Source organism: Mauremys reevesii, linkage group 2 (genome assembly GCF_016161935.1).
Source record: "Mauremys reevesii isolate NIE-2019 linkage group 2, ASM1616193v1, whole genome shotgun sequence".
In the NCBI taxonomy this organism is placed as follows: Eukaryota; Metazoa; Chordata; order Testudines; family Geoemydidae; genus Mauremys; species Mauremys reevesii.
The window spans coordinates 115444589-115463833 of record NC_052624.1 but is presented as its reverse complement, the minus strand read 5'-3'; the positions used below and the strand labels follow the sequence as shown (position 1 = coordinate 115463833).

General features: G+C 41.4%; 1 protein-coding gene across 1 annotated transcript in view; it reads left to right on the top strand.

The window, feature by feature from the left end:
• The window catches only part of ERP44 (endoplasmic reticulum protein 44), a 120446-nt gene extending 101201 nt beyond the window's left edge, over nt 1–19245 (top strand). Inside the window, exons 9-12 of the mRNA XM_039525076.1 lie at nt 1081–1192; nt 1694–1835; nt 5479–5581; nt 18656–19245. Of these exons, the coding sequence (XP_039381010.1) occupies nt 1081–1192; nt 1694–1835; nt 5479–5581; nt 18656–18757 (459 nt within the window). The 3' untranslated portion in view covers nt 18758–19245. The remainder of the gene's footprint in view (nt 1–1080; nt 1193–1693; nt 1836–5478; nt 5582–18655) is intronic.

Genomic DNA, 19245 nt, shown 5'->3' with positions numbered 1-19245 from the left:
CCAACCTTGGTCTTACTCCAACAGAGCTTTTTGAATGTTCAGATGACAACCCAGAGGAGACAATGGAGGCATCATTGCTTAAGTCATTTAATGATGGGCAAAGCACTGGATAACATACCATAGGGTAGTCTTACAAAATGTACGTAAAAATTTAATCACGTAGGCACAAAATGAGCTCTCCCACCTGTACAAAACAGCAATCATGAAAAGAAAAAAATGTGCAGGGATGGGGGAATAAAATCAAAGGAAGGATAAACTGAGTAAGTCTTGCATTATACCCTCAAGTTAGCTGAACTTGTGCTCTGATAAACTGAAGGAGTCAATTCTGAAAGTTTATGCCCTCTACTAAGACAGCCAGAACACCATCTGTAGAGAGATTCACCCTGGAAATAAAGAGCAAGTGGCTCCAAGAAGGTCTGAACTGTTGTGATGGGGTATAGGTAATGTTTCAGATAAGCGAATCCCAAGTTATTTAGGGCTTTAAAGATCACCAATAGATTGAAATAAATCTGAAAGTTGACTACTAGTCAGTTTAGATACTGAAGAACGAAATGGTTGGTATTAGCCAGTAAGGTTGCAAAATCAATGAGATATGGGGTTGTGTGGGTTTTTTGTTTTGCAAGGTTGAGGCAGTAGTTACTTTATTTTGTACCTGGTTGTAAATTGTACTGCAGTTTAGTTAAAGCTCTTATTAATTCTTTTGTATTACGTCTCCTGCCTCATTAGTGACTATCCTAATAGGTATATCTCCAATTATATATATCTCCTAGAACTGGAAGGGACCTTGAAAGGTCATTGAGCCCCGCCTCCTGCCTTCACTAGCAGGACCAAGTACTGATATTTGCCCCAGATCCCTAAGTGGCCCCCTCAAGGATTGAACTCACAACCCTGGGTTTAGCAGCTAATTCTCAAACCACTGAGCTATCCCTCCCCGGCCCCCTCTCCTCTTCTCTTCTATCAACTGGTTGTAAAGTTTGAGGTCCTACCTAACTAGAAATATCACTAGAATTGCATAAAATATATGTTGTGTATTGGAAGAAGTCAGGTGTGTTTCTCATTTGATATATTTTTTTTCTGCAGGAATTGACAGAAGAAGGCCTTCCTTTTCTTATACTTTTCCACATGAAAGATGATTTGGAGAGTTTAGAAAAATTCCAGCAGGAAGTGGCACGACAATTAATAAGTGAAAAAGGTCACTAATTATTATTGCCTTCCCCTGTCACTTTGTAGGCATACTAACATTTTTCATTCAGCCAGATGCTAAAAATTGCATAAATAGTTAGAGCAGCACGCTAATTTTAAAGCTCTTCAGGGCAAGGGACCATGTTTGCTTCTATAGAGCTTAGCACAAAGAGGCCCTGAACCTTTTGCTCCTCTGGGCACTACTGAAATAGAAATATAAACTATTTATGATAAACAGCTACTTCAGAAATGCTTATTTTATATCTGGGTTTCATACAGTTGAATTTTTATGACATATAAACTTAATTTTTGTAACCTATATTATAACCAAAACAATTTCTCAGAAAATGTTTGTTTTAATGTGTTTGCCTATTTAAATTCATTCCTTCATCCGTGTTTGTTACTATAATGTCCATAATACCTCAGATTTTATTCATAAATTTAGCAACACCTTAATATTTTCACATTCAAATATCTAATGTAAATTTTGGTCTATATTCTCATTTTTAAGGTACAATAAACTTTCTGCATGCTGATTGTGATAAGTTCAGACACCCACTCCTTCATATTCAGAAGACTCCAGCAGACTGTCCTGTTGTTGCTATTGACAGTTTTAGGCACATGTATGTCTTTCCAGACTTCAGTGATTTAGCGTAAGTAAATCCTTCCTTTCTTTTGCCAATCGTATCGTCTTGTGGCGAGGCAAAGAAATACATTTGTTTAAATGCTGTAACCAATATTACATGACAGGAAGTAAGTAAAATATTTTATTAGCTGAGGTTGGGGGCGTAGGGTCTATACTGATACACATTAGCTGAGAAGCTGGCCCCAAGTTTTAAATGCTGCTGCAAGTTCTAGTTCCTCAATTATCCTTCATATTTCTTTGTACCCTGGTACCTCTATTGCCAACATAGAAACATCAATTTACTTTGGAAAGTTTTTGAGCAGTGAGTAAAATATTTAACTGACATATTGTGCCATTAATATGTATAAAATATTCAGTGGTAAGAATCCTCCAATCTGTCGCCATCTGTTTTTCTCTTCTGCAACTTTGACATTCCTGAGCTAGTCATGGACCCTTAGTGGGGAAGCCCCTTTTACATGGGTTCCCACCAGATAGACTGCGTTCATAGTCAGTGGAATATGGCTGATTTGTTGGGATAATATCTGCCTAAAATGTATAAATTAGATGGATTATCAATTTAATCACTGCTCTTCAGTTTTTTCTAAATACAGTGTATTTCTAACTAGATGGTTTGGGACCTACTTGAAAGACCATGTCTGTCTGTCTGTCTCTCTCTCTCTCTCTCTGCACGCCACAACAGTGGTCAGCAAAGATGCCTGTGCTAGATCCTCCTCAGTTGAATAGAGCGAGGTGACTGGCACTAGAGCATCATCTCTGAGGGGCCCACTGTAAAGCCTTTTTTGTAGCCAACTGGGTGAAGGGATTGGGCCCTGGCGGGGCTGATTGTTTATGGGGAGTGGAAGTTTGATGGTGAAAATCCTGATTGTGTTGGGGAAGATTTTGCTGGAGATTTTCTGGGGACTTGCTGCTTTTTGTTTTTGTTGTATTGTTGCTTTCAGTAACATCCATGGTGCCCAGAGTGCCAGTTTGGGTACCTCTTTATAAGTTATAAATTGCAATAAATAAATAAATCAACATGAAATTTATGTAAGCAGAATAGTTCTTCCTATGTTATGCCACACCTATCTACCTTGCCCTCTATATCACTGTGAGCTTTCATGCATAATGTTGGCAAAAGCCGCTGAAGGGCATCTCTCCATCAACAACCCTGCATAGTGAGTGAGCAAACTGTGCGTAACTTGTATCATTGAATTGCTGTCACAAACCCTTAATTTTTCGTTAATCACTGTTAGCTTTATCCATGTACCTGGTGAGTTTCCTATTTGTTATCTTAGGAGCTGATTTTTGTACTGTTTTGAGCAGCATAGAGTATACAGTCTGGGCTTAATGAATAGGAAATAATTACGCCCCAAACTTATTCAACACCCATTTCACACACATCCAAATAAAAGTAAGGGTTCACCACATGATCCTTTTTCTTGCACAGGCAAGGTTTCTGTTACTCCATAGGTCCAAATGAAAAGTCATGTGAGGGCTCTCCAGATGTGCAATACTGAATGAGACACTTGTACAAACTCTTCTAAAGGGAACTGATGTTTGATGATAAAGTGACTGTCAACTCTGAGCTGGTTTCCTAGAGTTCTGGCACCAGAGGGCAGACCCTCAGCTGATGTAAACTCTCATAGCTCTATTGGCTTCAGCAGAACTATGACAATTTAAATCAAAGGATTTGTCCTGATATCCTTAATGTTAGAGACAACTGGAAGAACAGTGAGGATATGATTATCTTTTGTTTGTATTTAATCTGGCCAAAAAATCCAGCTCTTCTTGAGAGTTGTATTCAGTGTAACATGTCAAAAAAAAAATGGACATATGTTGCCAAGTGTGGTGACTGGATAGTCATGGTTTGATTTTACTAAAGTGCATGCATACAGCTGCACAGCTAATTTGGATGTGCAGTTGCTATGTTGATGCAAATTATGTATTTATGCATGCAAATGATGTGAATTGAGTAAGCAGTCACTGTAATACTGAGTGATTTGAGTCCCATTGTACCTATTCAAACTTTAACATCCACTGCACGCCTTCTTGGAAAGATTATGCTGTGTGTCAGTTCTGGTGCTAGACAAATGTAACCCACATTTAAAAAACAAAAGCACAAAAATTACAGACATGGCAATTGCCCCAAGTCTGAAGTTACTAGCACCAAATGTGAATGGAATCTGTTAGCAATGATGACCAGACACTGTGGCTAGCAAGAAATCATTGTATCTGGCAAAACCCTTGGTTGCTTGTACTGTAGATTCCAGGGAATGGTGTAAACTAGGGGTTCTCAAACTGGGGGTTGGGACCCTTAGGGGGTCGCAAGGTTCTTACATTGGGGGTCGCGAGCTGTCAGCCTCCACCCCAAACCTCGCATTGCCTCCAGTATTTATAATGGTGTTAAATATATTAAAAAGTGTTTATAATTTATAAGGAGGAGTTGCACTCAGAGGTTTGTTATGTGAAAGGGGTCACCAGTACAAAAGTTTGAGAACCACTGGTGTAAACATTGCAATCAGGCTTCCTGACCTCTCACTGTCTTATTCTGGAGCCCCACCACGCAATGCTGCAGCTGAGTTTGGCAGAAATCTGGTGATCATTGTCAGTTTCTCATCTAAATTCCAGCAGACTTATTCTTAATGTAATCTGCCTGTCATATAATACAAGCCATAGTGTATTTTGATTAATAGTAAAATCCTAAAACTGTTTGTTACATTTACTGTTGCATTCTCTTATGAATATTTTGTGCAGAGTAGCGTGTTCACAGCGCACACAATTGGTTTTTAACAAAACATTTTGCAAGCAATTTGCATTAGAGTAATAGTTTAAATTTAAACATAGCTATAATAGGTTATGTACATAATTATCCGTTATAGCTTTCATGTGGATTTGTAGTTCACTTCAAACTATTATAAGGTCTTTTTTGTCTTTTCAAAAACACCTTTCTTTCCTCTGCTTCATAGTCTGTATCTAACTAGTAACAGCTGCTGCTTGTGTCAACAAGCAGTAAGGGTAATGCATTTGTCTGATATAAATGTGAGAAATTGGCAGGTTCATAGAGAGTCCCATAGGATAAAGGTGAACTTCGGAGACATCTAGATATGTCAGAAGTGACCTTTGACTTTGTGAACAGTTCATGGTTTTTAAAATAAAAGGTAAAGTCTTAAAGCATTTCAGTAATTTGCAAGCCCAGCTGTTCTGTTGGACAGGGTCTGATTTTAGAGAGGAACTGCTCGAAGGGCAAACTGGAAAACTGCCCTTGCCTTTATAGTAGTGCTCTTTGGCTATCCAGCCACATCAAATTCTGCTGTCAGTTTGAAATCATACTGGAACCTGCTGTTCTCTTCTGCAGTGTGGGTAGTGTGGAGCTGAATTGAGCATACAATGAAGTTATTGGCTAGGACAACTCTGTGGGAATTATTGAAGGGAAGAAATACTTGCTGTGCACTCAGGAGATAGCAGAAAAGAAGAAAAAACTGGTAGAATAGTTTAACACAAGTGTACCATCCAGTTAGCTTTCTACCATAAATTAATCACTTAAAGTGAACATACTGTATCTGATGCACAGGAGAAATGTGGGCTACTCTAAACAATATACTTTACTTTTCTGTTGAAGATTGTGTGCTTATTTACCATATGTTCACTGGGGGGGGTGTATTTTGTTTCAGAATTCCAGGTAAACTCAAACAATTTGTACTAGATTTACACTCCGGAAAACTGCACAGAGAATTTCATCATGGCCCAGATCCAACTGATGTAGTACCTGGTCAGGTAAGACTTACAGAAATGAATGCAGCTTGTATCTGGCTGTTTGGGCAAACCATTTATTCTTTCTCAGCATGAAAACAGTGCTTTTACATTAGATTGTGTGTAAGAAATCTGTTTGTGGAAAATATAGTATGTAGCCATATCCACCTAGCAGTATTTTTAAAACACTGCAAGCCAGCACTGATAAATCTCAGAACGTACTTAAATTGAGAAGTATCCCACATTTTTGTGTTCTTACTGAACAAGAAAAAAAATTGACATGTTTATTTCTTCATATGGAAACCCTTCTTTTTTAATACCTGTAATATCACTAGTTTTGTCACTTGAGTTAATTAAACTCTTCTGTGATTTGGAACATTCTGAATGGAACTGGCATTGTTCTGCTGGTGTGATGCAATCTCTTCATTTTAACAATTCAGTGATTGAAAATAGTATGGCTTAAATAAAACCAATTGTTTATGGACGCTTTTACCAATATTACATGAAATTGTAAGGAATCCATTTTTACTTTGTCTGAATTGCATGAGTACTTTCTATTAGTAGTAATATAATTTAGGGCTGTCAAACGATTAAAAAAAAATTCCATTTAATCGTGAGATTAAAAAAATTGTAGCGATTAATCGCCATTTTAATCGCACTGTTAAACAATAATAGAATATCAGTTTAAATTTATTATAAATATTTTTTATATTTTTCTACATTTTCAAATATATTGATTTCAGTTACAGCACAGAATGCAAAGTGTGCAGTGCTCATTTTATATTATTTTTATTACAAATATTTGCACTGTAAAAAATTAAGAAAAAATAGTATTTTTCAATTCACCTCTTACAAGTACTGTAGTGCAATCTCTTTGTTGTGAAAGTGCAACTTATAAATGTAGATTTTTTTTTACATAACTGCACTCAAAACCAAAACAATGTAAAACTTTAGAGCCTACAAATCAAAGCCTGAAGGGGCATACGAACGTTTAGCGTAACGTAAATACCTTTCAGTGCTGGCTACAACAGTGCCATGCGAATGCTTGTTCTCACTTTCAGGTGACATTGTAAACAAGAAGCGGGCAGCATTATCTCCTGCAAATGTAACCAAACTTGTTTGTCTGAGTGATTGGCTGAACAAGAAGTTGTACTGTATGAGGTGAATTGAATTGAGCAAAGCACTCAATTCTTCAGTCCAATCACTGGGTGAACCTGGGACAAACTCTGCATCTATTCCAAGCCTCTATCTATACTCCCTTAACTGACTTGTCTTTGCCCTAAGGAAAGTTTCAAGAATGTGCTTCTTATGAACTCACTTGGCAGCTGGCACAAGCATAATATTCTTTGGCCATGTACCTGTTAAATCTCATTAATATTTTGCATAAGAGGATTTCAACACACTTCACAAGCATTAATTAATTAACCCTCACAACACTCTTGTACGGTATGGAAATATTAAGAAAGTACTGTATGTGGCAGATTTAAGAAGAGAACCCAAATCTGACACACAGGCCTGTGCTCTAGCCATGAGACTGTCATTCCCCTTCTATCTAACTAGCTGGACTTGGTATTTTTTAATCTGTTAGGACTTTCTCCTCTGATTTTCTTTCTGCTCTTTCTACATCTGCACTTGTTCTTAGCAGATTGATCATTTTGAGCTTGGGTTATTTTTATGCAACTGTGCCAATGTGTGTGGCTCAAAGGTAGTGTCGTAGAAGCTCCAGTCTCAAGTTCACCTGAGTTCAGCACACCTCAGTGGTGGTTACACTATTTCTCCCCACTTGCAATCCTGTAGCATGCTGAGGACTGGTGCAGGAACACTGCTACACCAGGGGAATCCTCAGCTGCCACTTTAGGGCAGCTTTAAAGTCATTTTTGTGATGCTGTCGTGGTAAAGTGACCTATGCAACACTGAGGATCAAGTCCCAGATGCTCAGCTGAAACATTTGACTGGCTCACTCAAGGCTTTTCCCTTTGAATCATTTCAGGCCATTTTAGGATGAGATTTTACAGGAAGCAGTGGGCGAGAGGGGAAGAGCTTTCAGGCATTTAACACAGGACATGAAAGTTTACATGGACTTTTGCAAGTAGATACCACAGATCAGATTGTTGTACTGAACACTGAAGCCAGGTTGTTCAGTGATGTACAGGTGACCTTAAAAGGACACCTGGGCCCTGTTATGTAACAGTTCAGTTTAGATAGTCAACATGGTTCCTTCTGGTGGTGTCAGGGACTGCTGGGCTACTGAAGATGCCATATTTCAGATGGAGTAAAATGGAGGTCCTGGCCACTTGTCATTAGGTACTATGGTACTTTCTGAAAGTTGGGTTGATGGTCCTGCTTCCCTGAACAAAATGTAACGAGTACAGTAAGTGCTTCTGTCAGGAGCAATATAATTTGAAAAGAGGTCTTCATAGTATCTCTGGCAATCCACGGATGCACATTCTAGGCATCTTTTGGATGGGTTTTCCTTTCAGTCGATTCTGGGAGCCATGTTAGAAGATATATTTCTTCAGAGCCATTGGATGGAAATCCATTTTAATAAAGTTCAGTTCAATACATCTTTTAGACATTACTTCCCTCAAGAATGTGTGTGTGGTATAGGTATCTGGCATCAATCATTTTTGTGTTCATTATTGGGAAAAAAAAAAAAATATATATATATAGGGGGAAATATGTAACTCCATAGATTCTCAAAATTTTAAGGCCAGAAGGAACCATTTTGACTATCTAAACTGAACTCGTACATAACACAGGCCATGGAATTTCATGAAGTGATTCCTGCATCCAGCCCCATACGTATGGTTGAACTAAAGCATATCTTTTAGAAAGACCCATGTTTTTGACTGAGGTCTGTTAATTTGGCTTAACTACATTGCTCGGAAGTGGGAAAAATCCACACCCCTGAACGACCTAGCCCCCAGCGTAGACAGTGCTAGGTCAGCGGAAGAATTCTTCTGTCTGCCTAGCTACTACCTTTTGAGGAAGATGGTATCTGCTCTGATAGGAGAACCCCTCCCATCAGCATACACTGAAGTACTGCAGCCATGCAGCTGTGTCGCTGTAGCATTTCAAATGTAGATAAGCCCTGCAACTCTTAATGATAGAGAATTTACCACATCCCTGAGCTGTTCCAATTGTTTATTCCCCATGCTATTTAAGGGCTTGTCTACACTTAATAATTAATTTATATTAAGGTAGGATATGAATTTAAAGCACAATAGCTTTGAAAATAGAATAAGCTAACCCAGAACAAGGCACTCTTTTTCAAGAATAAGTGTCCCCATGTGGAGTTATTCCAGAATAACTCAATGTGTAGACAAACCCTGGAATAATAATAATAATTAAAAAAAAAACTTCAAGGGATTGCACATGTCCATTCCACTTCAGGTGTGTGCTTGCTTAGTGCCACTAGCATTGGAGATTTTTCACTCAGCAAGTCCCTTCAAGATAGCACATGTGCCCTCTGCTTACTTACGCTGCTGTGGGATGGTATAAAGGGAAGAGCTGCCTCCAGTTCCATCTTACCGCCTGTGACTGTTGTCAGAGCATTCTACCTTGCTACTGCAAGTGTTTTCCTCTTTCTTGGTATTTTTATTGTATGTAGTTGGTACTTGTCAATAGTTGATACTATATACTCTTAGCGTAGTGGGTTTTTTTCTACTAATAGGTTTCCTTTTTTACTACCGTACATTTCCGTTCCTTTCAGTTTTTGGTACCAGTGCCAGGGCTTGCCTTGGTCCCTGCATTTCAAACTTTACAATGCATATAAGAAGATAGTTCTGGTCAACAGCCTGCACTATTGGTGCCTGAAGTACCTAGAAAAAGGTCACATCAGAGAAAGATGCCAAATCTACAGGAACTTAGCCCAAAAAAGACAGGGAAGTACCTTCTTATGGAGGCAGGCCTGTGCCCACCCTCAGAGGCTTCCCGTTCAGGGCAGGCACTGCACAACTCCGCTTTAGTCAGGAGTGTCCCGCCCCAGGATGAGTCTGTGCCAATCTCCTTCTCTGGTACTGAAGTAGCATCGGAGGACAGCATCCAGACACCCATCATCCAGGAAATCAAGGTCCCTGGCACTGAACTCCAGCAATCAAGTTGCGAAGGAGAATGGAGTGCGCATAGTGCTGAGGCAATCTGTGGTACAGATACCACCTCAAGAGAGGTCGTCAACTTCAGTGATTGAGATCAATCTCTAAGTGGAGCACCATCCTGTTCAGCAGTGCCATCGTCTTTGGCTCAGCAGTAGCAGCAACAGAATCTCCTAGTGCTGTCAACACTTGAGGCATATACCTGCTGCGTGCTGGCGTGACTGGCAGACCCAGAGACGTCTCTCCCGGTACTGATGGACACTCACATGGATTTGCTGGCTACTAGAGTTCTGTATCCAGTACCGCTGCTACCTCCAGACAATCTGGAACCCACTCATGCAGTGCCATCGAGAGGCAAGCCAGCTTATGATTTCTGTAATGCCAGCCTCCTCTCCGGACTCCCGTCACTACTCCCTGGCACCAAGAGAGACTGCAGCTACCTGACTGGATGACTAAAGTTCATTGTCCAACGAGGAAGTTGGATCTTGTGTGTCACAGCCACATCACATAAGCCATTGCTCTTCTTCGAGAGGCTTTAACCTCTGGTATCTAGTGGAGCCTCTCTTTGGACAGCTAGTAGACATGGTTGGGAAGAAGTTGAGCTCCAGTGCCATATCGATGGCTGTATTGGAACCCATGCAGGTTTCCTCCTGCCTCAAAACAGTCTCTGCACCATCTGCCCTCTACGTCTTCCAATAGATGTTGTGATCCTGCATGGCTGAAGCTGATCCCAGTACCAGGCCCAGTACCAAACATGAGCAGTCTGCCTCAGTGAATCCCCCCTTTGGAGGAACTGGGAGAAGCTCCACCTCATCCAGTCTTGGGTTCCTCCTCCTCATCGCCCGAGGTGGTTATGTCTGGTGATTCCTCACTGGGGCCCACCAGAACCTTTTAAAGCGTGTGGCGTCCTCCCTAGATATCCAGGTGGAAGTGGTTTAGGAGGCCACACACAGATTGGTTCATATCTTGAGATCTGTGGTGCTTTCTCAAGCGGCAGTCCCCATTTGAGGCTATTCTGGAGCCCAAAAAAGTATTTTGGTAAACAACATCTTCACTGCCTACTACAGCAAAAAGGTGAGGTATTATATCCCCTTAGAGGGGGTTGAACATTTTTACACCTCATTTGATGGTATTCACTCAAGGGGAATGTGGCCTTAATGGTCAGGGCATAGGCCCTTTGACATGCAGGGGGCAGGATTTGGTGGGGTAGCCTGGGCTAGAGCTCTGTGCAGATACCAAATTTATATCCGCGGATATAAATTGGATATCTGAGGAGTTGCAGGGCTCTACCGGGAATGGCCACAGTGAAAGCAGTGACACGTCGGGCTGTCACTCACAGGAGCCAGCGCCTTGTGCAGGCAGCTCCTCCAGCATGGCTGTACCGCCCCCAGCCTGCCCACTGGGGCAGGCATCAGGCTTAGCAGCAGCTCTCCCTGATCACGTTAGTCTGGGGGCATGCAAGCCTCTGAGCCTGAGCTCCTGACACCCAGGAGCACTTTAAAGGTGCCCTCCCTGGGCCACTTCCTACCACCCCACTATTGTCCAAAGTTTGCAGTCTGTAACAAGACAGTGTGAAGGGGGTCAGCTCATGCTTTACGGTCGGACATGGCATGGCAGCTCTCTCCCTCTTGGGGCAGCAGCTGCATCCTCTCATGCTTGGGGCCTCCAGCCAGGCCAGTTCTAAATCTCTCCCCTTCAGGGGCAGTCCCTAAACAAAACATGGGAATCAACACAGATAAACTGGGTTAGTAGATGAGAGAGGAAATGCCTCCCTCTCAGGGTCTATCAGAAGCAGGTCCTCCCTTCCCTCAGGGAGGGAACTTCAAGCAGTTGCTGAGAAAGAGATCCTGCCTTCCCTCAACCCTTCCCTTAGGAGCTGCAAGATAATGTTCCTTTTTCTTTCCTGGCCTGCCCATAAGTGAGCTGTTCTGCTCCCTTCTAACTCCTCCAGTCTGTGCATCTCTTGTAGGTATGGCGGGCAGGGCTAGCTGAGCCCAGAGCAGCCGTAAAGTGTGGGGTTTGTATATCTCATCACACCACCTCATCCCCAGGGTCTTTGGTCTCAGCTGCTAACACCCTGGTCAGTGGGTATCTACCCCAAAATCAAAAGATGCAAAGACGCTTGATCTTTTGGCAGGAAAGCTTATTCAACAGCTGGACTACAACTCCAGATTTCTAATCAGCAAGCATTGCTGGGACATTATAATTTCTGCCACCAGGCAATGTTTTAATATTTGTAGAGAAGTTACCAGGGGAGGCCAGACAAGAGCTTCTGGCAGTAGTTAGCAAAGGAAAGTTGGTAACCAGGACCTTGCTTCAGGCTGCATTGTATGCTGTTGATTCTGCTGCCAGAGCCATGATATTGGCCATTACAGTGCACAGATGTTTGTGGCTCCAGTCATCGAGTCCTCCTCAGGAGGTCCAACAGACCTTTCAGGATCTCTCTTTTGAGGGACAGAGGTTTTTTCATAGCAGTCCAATGACACGCTTCATAACCTTAAAGACTCCAGGGCTATATTCAAGTCTTTGGGTATTTACACTCCCCTCCCAAAGAAGAAGCAGCTCTATCCACAGCAGTATCAGCATTTTTATTTTAGTATGTCTCGGCACCAGGACCAATCTAGAAGGAAAGGGAAAAGTTACAGGAGGAGACCACCTCTTCCTTTCTTTTCAGCCACGGTGAGATCGTCATCCAGACAGCCTTGAAACACCAAGCAGTCAGTTTGACGTTCTTGTTGAGTCACTTACCAGTTTGTAGTATGTTTCTCCTGCCCCTGTTTTTTCCAACACAGTATCCCACTTCCTAAGTGCTTGAAGCCATATCACTACGGCCAGTGGGTCTCAAGCATGATGGAGCTGGGATACACTCTTGAGTTTATTTCTATCCCCACCCCTTTTCCTGTCCCTTTTCTGGGACCACTTTAATGAGGAAGTTCTTCAGGAGGTGCAATCTCTCCTCCTATTGGGAGCCATAGAGGAATTTCTCCTTTTTACAGAGGAAAGGGGTTTTATTCTCACTACTACCTAATTCCAAAAGCAAAAGGACTTCTGAGACCCATTCTGGACTTGCTAGAGCTGAACAAGCACAAAAAGAAAATTGTTTCACATGGTCACTCTGATTATCCCCTCTATGGATCCTGCTGACTGGTATCCTGCACTCAACTTAAAGGATGAGTGTTTTCATGTGGCAATACATGAAAGGCACAGGAAATTCCTCAGATTTATGATCAACTAATCCCACTGTCAGTTTGCAGTTCTGCCATTTGGGCCGTCTGCAACCTCCTGTTTTACAAAGTGCATGGCAAGTGGCTGTGTTCCTGAGAAAATCAGGTGTTTCCATGGCTGGATGACTGGTTGGTGAGAGTCCTTTCCAAGAGCCAAATGATACCCAGCATGGCCAAGATCCAATCTACTGGATTTGCTGATCAGTGAAGAAAAGTCAATCCTCTCACCTGTTCAGAGAATAGAGCCTATAGCAGCTGTCTTGGATTCCACAGAAGCCAGGGCGTTCCTCCAGACATTTCATTATACCTGAAGGTCCATCCCACCACGACAGCAAAGAATTGCCACAGGCTTCTGGGCCTCGTAGCTTCATGTACATATGTGGTTTGGCTGCCAGGCTGTGTTTCACTAAATTGCAGAGCTGGCTGAGTGTGGTGTATTCCCCAGTTCATCATTCACTGGATACATTGGTTTAAGTTCCCACAGAAGTTTTAGCCTCTTTTGACTGGTGAATGGACCCAACCAACATACTTATGGGAGTACCCCTTTGTTTCCCCACATCCTACTTTGTCTCTGGTTACAGATGCTTCCACCCTAGGTTGGGGAGTTCACCTGTGGATTCTACAGGCTTCAGGTCTCTGGTCTGGCCAAGATTTGGCTCTCCATATAAATGTGAGAGTTGAGAGCCATTCATCTAGCTTGACATGCTTTCCTCTCCCAAGGAATTTGCTAGTTCTTCCGGTCAACACCACTGTGATGTTCTATGTGAACAGCCAGGGAGGGGCAAGATTGACACTTCTATGCCAATTGGCAATAGTGTTTTGTATCATCAGCTCAATCCACCTCAGATTCTCCCACCTGCCATGTGTCCAGAACAGTCTGGCAAACTGAATGAGGAAATCTTTCACCAGTCACTGCGAGTGATCTCTGTCCAGATATGGCCAGATACATTTTTCAAGCTTGGGGTGATTCTCCCTCCCACACATAGACCTGTTTGCATCCCAGTGCAACAGGAAGTGTCATCAATTTTGTTCATGAGCATGTCACCATCCAGAGACTCTAATGGACACCTTCCCAATGCCCTGGAAAGACAATCTCATGTATGTCTACCCTCTGGTTCCACTCCTGTGCAGTGTTAAAAATCAAACCGGGCCATGCTCACATGATCCTCCATAGCACGGCATGGCCTTGCCAGCATTGGTTTTCCACTCTGGTCAGCTTCTCAGCCAGGGTTTCATTACCACCAGAAGCAGATCTGATCTCACAGGACCATGGGCACGTCCTTCATCTTTCAGTTGGATGCTCTATGACACACACACACACACACACACACACACCTGTTCAAGCAACGTGCAAAACATCCTCCTAAATAGCAGAAAACTTTCTACTAGATACACATACCTGTTGAAATAGAAAAGAGTCTCCTGGTCTCAGCAAAAAGTGCTGGTCTGTCTGGGCTCCAATACAACATCTGCTGCACTGTGTGTTATACCTGAAGCAGCAAGGTCTTGGCATTAGTTCCATCAGGAACTAGCAGCTATCTCGGTTTTCCATCCTCTGATTGCTAATTGCTTACTTTTCTCCAGTCCAAAGTCAGTTTTTGATGGGTCTGAACCATCTATACCCCCAAATAGAGGATCCTGTTCCCCCTTAAATTTAGGTCTGGTATTAGCAAAGCTAAGGCGACAGCCCTTTGAACCGCTGGCTACCTGTTGCTGCATTTTTCAATGAAGGTTTTTGGTTGCAATTACCTCAGCAAGGAGAGTAGGAGAATTGAGAATCTGGGTATCTGACCCACCATATACAAACATCTACAAGGACAAGGTATACTTAAGCAGCAAAGAGTCTTGTGGCACCTTATAGACTAATAGACGTTTGGGAGCATGAGCTTTCGTGGGTGAATAAGCTCATGCTCCCAAACATCTGTTACTCTATCAGGTGCCACAAGACTCTTTGCTGCTTTTACAGATCCAGACTAACACAGCTACCCCTCTGATACAAGGTATACTTACACCCTCATCCAAAATTTCAAAGTAGTTTCTGACTTCCACATTAGTCAGGCATTTTACTTTCAAACTTCCTTTCTTTCCAAAGTCTCATGCTTATGAGAATGAGGAGAGTGACTCCACTCATTTGGATGTTAGGAGAGCATTAGTGTTTTACTTGGGCAGGACTAAACCGTTTAGGTTATCGTCACAACTATTCATGGTGGTTGTGGACAGGATGATGGGCCTTCCGGTCTCATGTCAACAAATATCGTTGTGCATTTCCTTCTGTATGTTTGTGCTACTAGCACATTCAACGAGATCACACACAGTCTTTCTCACTCAAGTGCCTATTCTGGATATTTGTAGAGCTGCAGCTTGATCATTGGTACATACCTTTGCATCTCATTAGGCCATCTCTCAACAGTATAGCGATGATGCCAGATTTGGATGCATAGTCCTTCCATCATTATTCAGGTAGACTTTCATCCCACCTCAGGATTGAACTGCTTTGTGAGTCACCTGAAGTGGAACTGAAGTGTGCAACACATCTCAAAGAGGAATAGTTACAGAACAGATTAGTAAGCATTTTTTTTCCAGTTTGAAATGTGCTGACTTCAAATTCCAGCCACTGGATCTTGTTATGCCTTCAGCTGCTAGATCAATGAGCCATCTAGTATGAGCCATCTTCTGACACTAGAATTTAAAGCCACCTAATTTAGACACACATCTGGCCTCTTATTGTTGTAATCTCTGAGCACCTTCCTTGCACACAATAATATCTGTCTGCAGTTAATAAAGCAAAACTCTTTTTAAAAAGACTAAAAGATATGCCTCCTCACTAAAAGATGCTGGTGTCATTTTCTGCCTCTTACATTTTTATTCATTGTGGAAATCTGAAGTCTTTTAATGCCATTTCCATTCTGGTGAATTTATTTTGAGATTAAGTCTGAAGTTTATTCTTGATAGCTCACCACTACTTTTATCCTCAAATCATGTTACAACACATTATTTTTCCACTTTATTGAAGGCAGTGGACCTTAAAGTTCCACATGCAGAAATATGACTGCTGATAAATAATCTGTCTTTTATCACAGTGACTTACGAGAGAAGGCAACTAAAACATCTTTTTACTACTGCAAAAATGTTCCAGTACATAGTCCGATGTCTGAAATTCCAGCTTTCAGTGGGATTACAAGCATTTCTAGGTTTCAAGTTATTTGGCTCTCCAAGAGAAAAGTTGATTCAGGGCAAATGTACAGCTATTAATATGCTGTGATTTTTTTTTCTAATTTTATTTTATTTTTACTACTGAGGCAGGGCTCTTGAAGGAAATTTTGATTGATGAATTGTTCATTATAGTCTGTACTTCCTGTTTGGATTAATGACTATTACAGCATTAAAGCAAGTTTAGTAATCAGTAAATGAGACCTGTTGCTCTTTCACTCCCCAATTCTATGTCCTGTAGTTGCTTGCCATTAGTATTTTGATTATAATGGAAGAATCTGTACTCAAAAAGTAAAATGTGTAAGTATCTAGATAACAGTTTTAGCACCAACCCTTTCATCGAGCTATACGAGATGATGTACAGAATGCAGATTCTAGGCACAATCCTGTATTTTATCATAAAATACAAATCCAGCCTGTGTATATTTGTGTATAAACCAACCATTTGTAGCTGGGTTTAAGGTATTTGCTTATACACAAGTCAGTCCACCTGGGACACCTGACTCCCCAGGCAGAAGAAGAAAATTGTAGCAAGTTCCACCTGGCGTGTTGTGTAGCTCTGCATGGTATATGGATAAACTGCCTGAGGGTTTGGCATACTAGACGGGGCTTGCTTCTGCAGCTCCCCAGCCACTTCTGCAAGTTACCAGGTCCTGCCTGCTCTATAAACCTCTCTGCTATCCAGAGATTAATCACTAGTTGCAAACAGGTAGATATCAATGAGTGGACATACATATCTACAAATACTTGCATGCAGAAAATGTTTTGCATAAATTATTACAGTGCAATGTTGTTATTGGGAAATCAAGTCTCAAAAGTTACTATCTCCTGAAAATTTAACGAGGTGACACTGTCCCTCCTATATGTTCCCCCACAAAATAAGTTCATTTAGAAAAAAGGTTATTTGGGTGTGTTTCCTGTCTATGCAATCGCTGAAAACCAAGGAAACCACCAGTAAAGGCAACATGAATACTCTTGGGGGAATTCTGCACACAGCCAGCCCTGCTGCCTAGAATAGCTGCCTACTTTCATTGCCTCCCTCTGGTCTTCCTTTCCCATGCCATCAGAAAACATGTATGAGTATGTACATGTGTCCAACTGGTATACATTACATAACCTTTCATACAGCACTGTGTGTGTGTGTGTGTGACAAACGCTGCTTACCATTTGTCTTTCTCCGTGTAGAGGTAGCCTTTGAATTGTCTGTATAGTTTGTGTTGTATACATTTTTAATAAAAACCTTCTGCAGTTGCTTGAAATTTGTCAGTGATAGTCTGACTTATTGGCAGAGGAGTCTCCAGTGGATTTGGCGCAGCCGGTAGTTAAACATCTTTTTAGGACTAAGGGTCACACAGCAGCAGGTAGCCAACACATAGACTCTTCTCCATAAGCAGCTACACGTTTTTTGAGGCTAAACAGATGGGTTAGGTGTAGATTGTGGTGGAGAAGGTTTTATCAGAGAAGTGCAGCTGGAGATAAAATTTTGTCTATCATCTCTGCATTTCTGTGACACAGCTCTGAGGATCCCCCTCACACAACCCACTTAAATATTAAAAAATATTCCTAGGAAATTAATATTCAGACAGCTTTGTTCAGAACTTTGCTTTTTGTTACTGCTTGTGTGGGACTCAGCTAAGAAATCAAAAGTTAAGCCACCTACCAGTACATACCTTCTGCTCCTACTCAGAACAACACATGTCACTATTACTACAACTGCTGCACATGTACACATCCTTAACGCTGTCCCCCTCTGGATGCCAGACTTCTGACACTTCTTTTACCAAACTTCCCCTTCCCAACACACCAATGTCCAGATCTAAATGTTCTTATCTTAATCATGTGCTTCACAGACCTTACTATGGAGCAAGGTATCTTCAGGTATCTTCCTTCCCATTTTACAGACAAGGTAACTGAGGATCTGAGCGTGCACAGTATTTGGCACCTCTGGGAATGGAACATGGGTCACCAATGTGATGGAGTCAAGTCTCATTCACTTAGCCACACCACCTTCCAGACGAGGACAAATCTATGTGTAAAATGGGACTGTTGCAACATAACCAGCTCTGCAGAGTACTGAGAAACAAATTAATTACATGATCACATGCTGTTTGCTTTATAGGATGGTCGTGTGGTGAAGGTACTTGTCTCCTACTTCCCAATAGGAAAATAACCATACTATTCAGTAATGCTAATGTATGTTGAAGTTTGAGGTCAGAGTTAAGGTTTTGCATTTAGTGTGCTGGTAAGAAATGTGAGAGTATTGTTACTGTACACACTGGAGGTGATTGGGTCTTAGGATGGTCAGAATCTGTCTAGGCTCATGTGTGGTGGTGATGTGTTAAAGGAATAAATGTTAACTGGGTATTTCCTTGATGTTAAGGGTCTGTGTGGATGGGCCGTCCCCTTTAAGCAACCTTAAGTTATTTCTCTGAGTATATAAAGGAAATTCATTCCATCTAGTTCAAATTCATTCCATCTAGTTTAGAATTTGTTTTTAGTCTCATTTCTCATAAGCAATAATCTTAGAGTATCTTTACTTAATGAAAACATCCTTTTGTGTTCTTTTTCAGCCAATTCAAGATTTAGCAAGCAGCCCACCAGAGAGTTCGTTCCAGAAACTAGCACCCAGTGAACATAGGTACACCTTATTGAGAGAAAAAGATGAACTTTAAAAACTTGAAATAATCTTGCAAGCCTTTCAGACAGCAGCATTGACTTCTGTGTGGTGGAAATAGTAACCCTATATTTTCATAATTCTGTGTATTTTTATTTGGGATAAACTGAAAAAAAAAAAATTTTCTCCCCGGGCTTGTAAATACATTTGTTTGGTGGGTCATTCTGTACAGCATCTTTCAAAAGTTATGTTCCTAATGCTAGAGTAAAATATCAGAGACCCGTCTAGACTTTTGATCTAACTCTATTCTGTAAAACTTCTATAATCCAAATGAAGGTATCATTGCCAGAGACATGCTGTTAACTTGCACTATCCCATTAAATAGGACTTTTGGGTTGTTTTCTGTGTAATCGGGTAGTATGTGCTTTTATTTTCTTCCTCTCCATGTGAATAGTTATGCTGGTACTCATTTTTTTGGTCACATTCTTTTCCTCAAAAGGGCATATTCTGGATACTTGGGGGGGAATAAATTAAAGTTTTACAGAA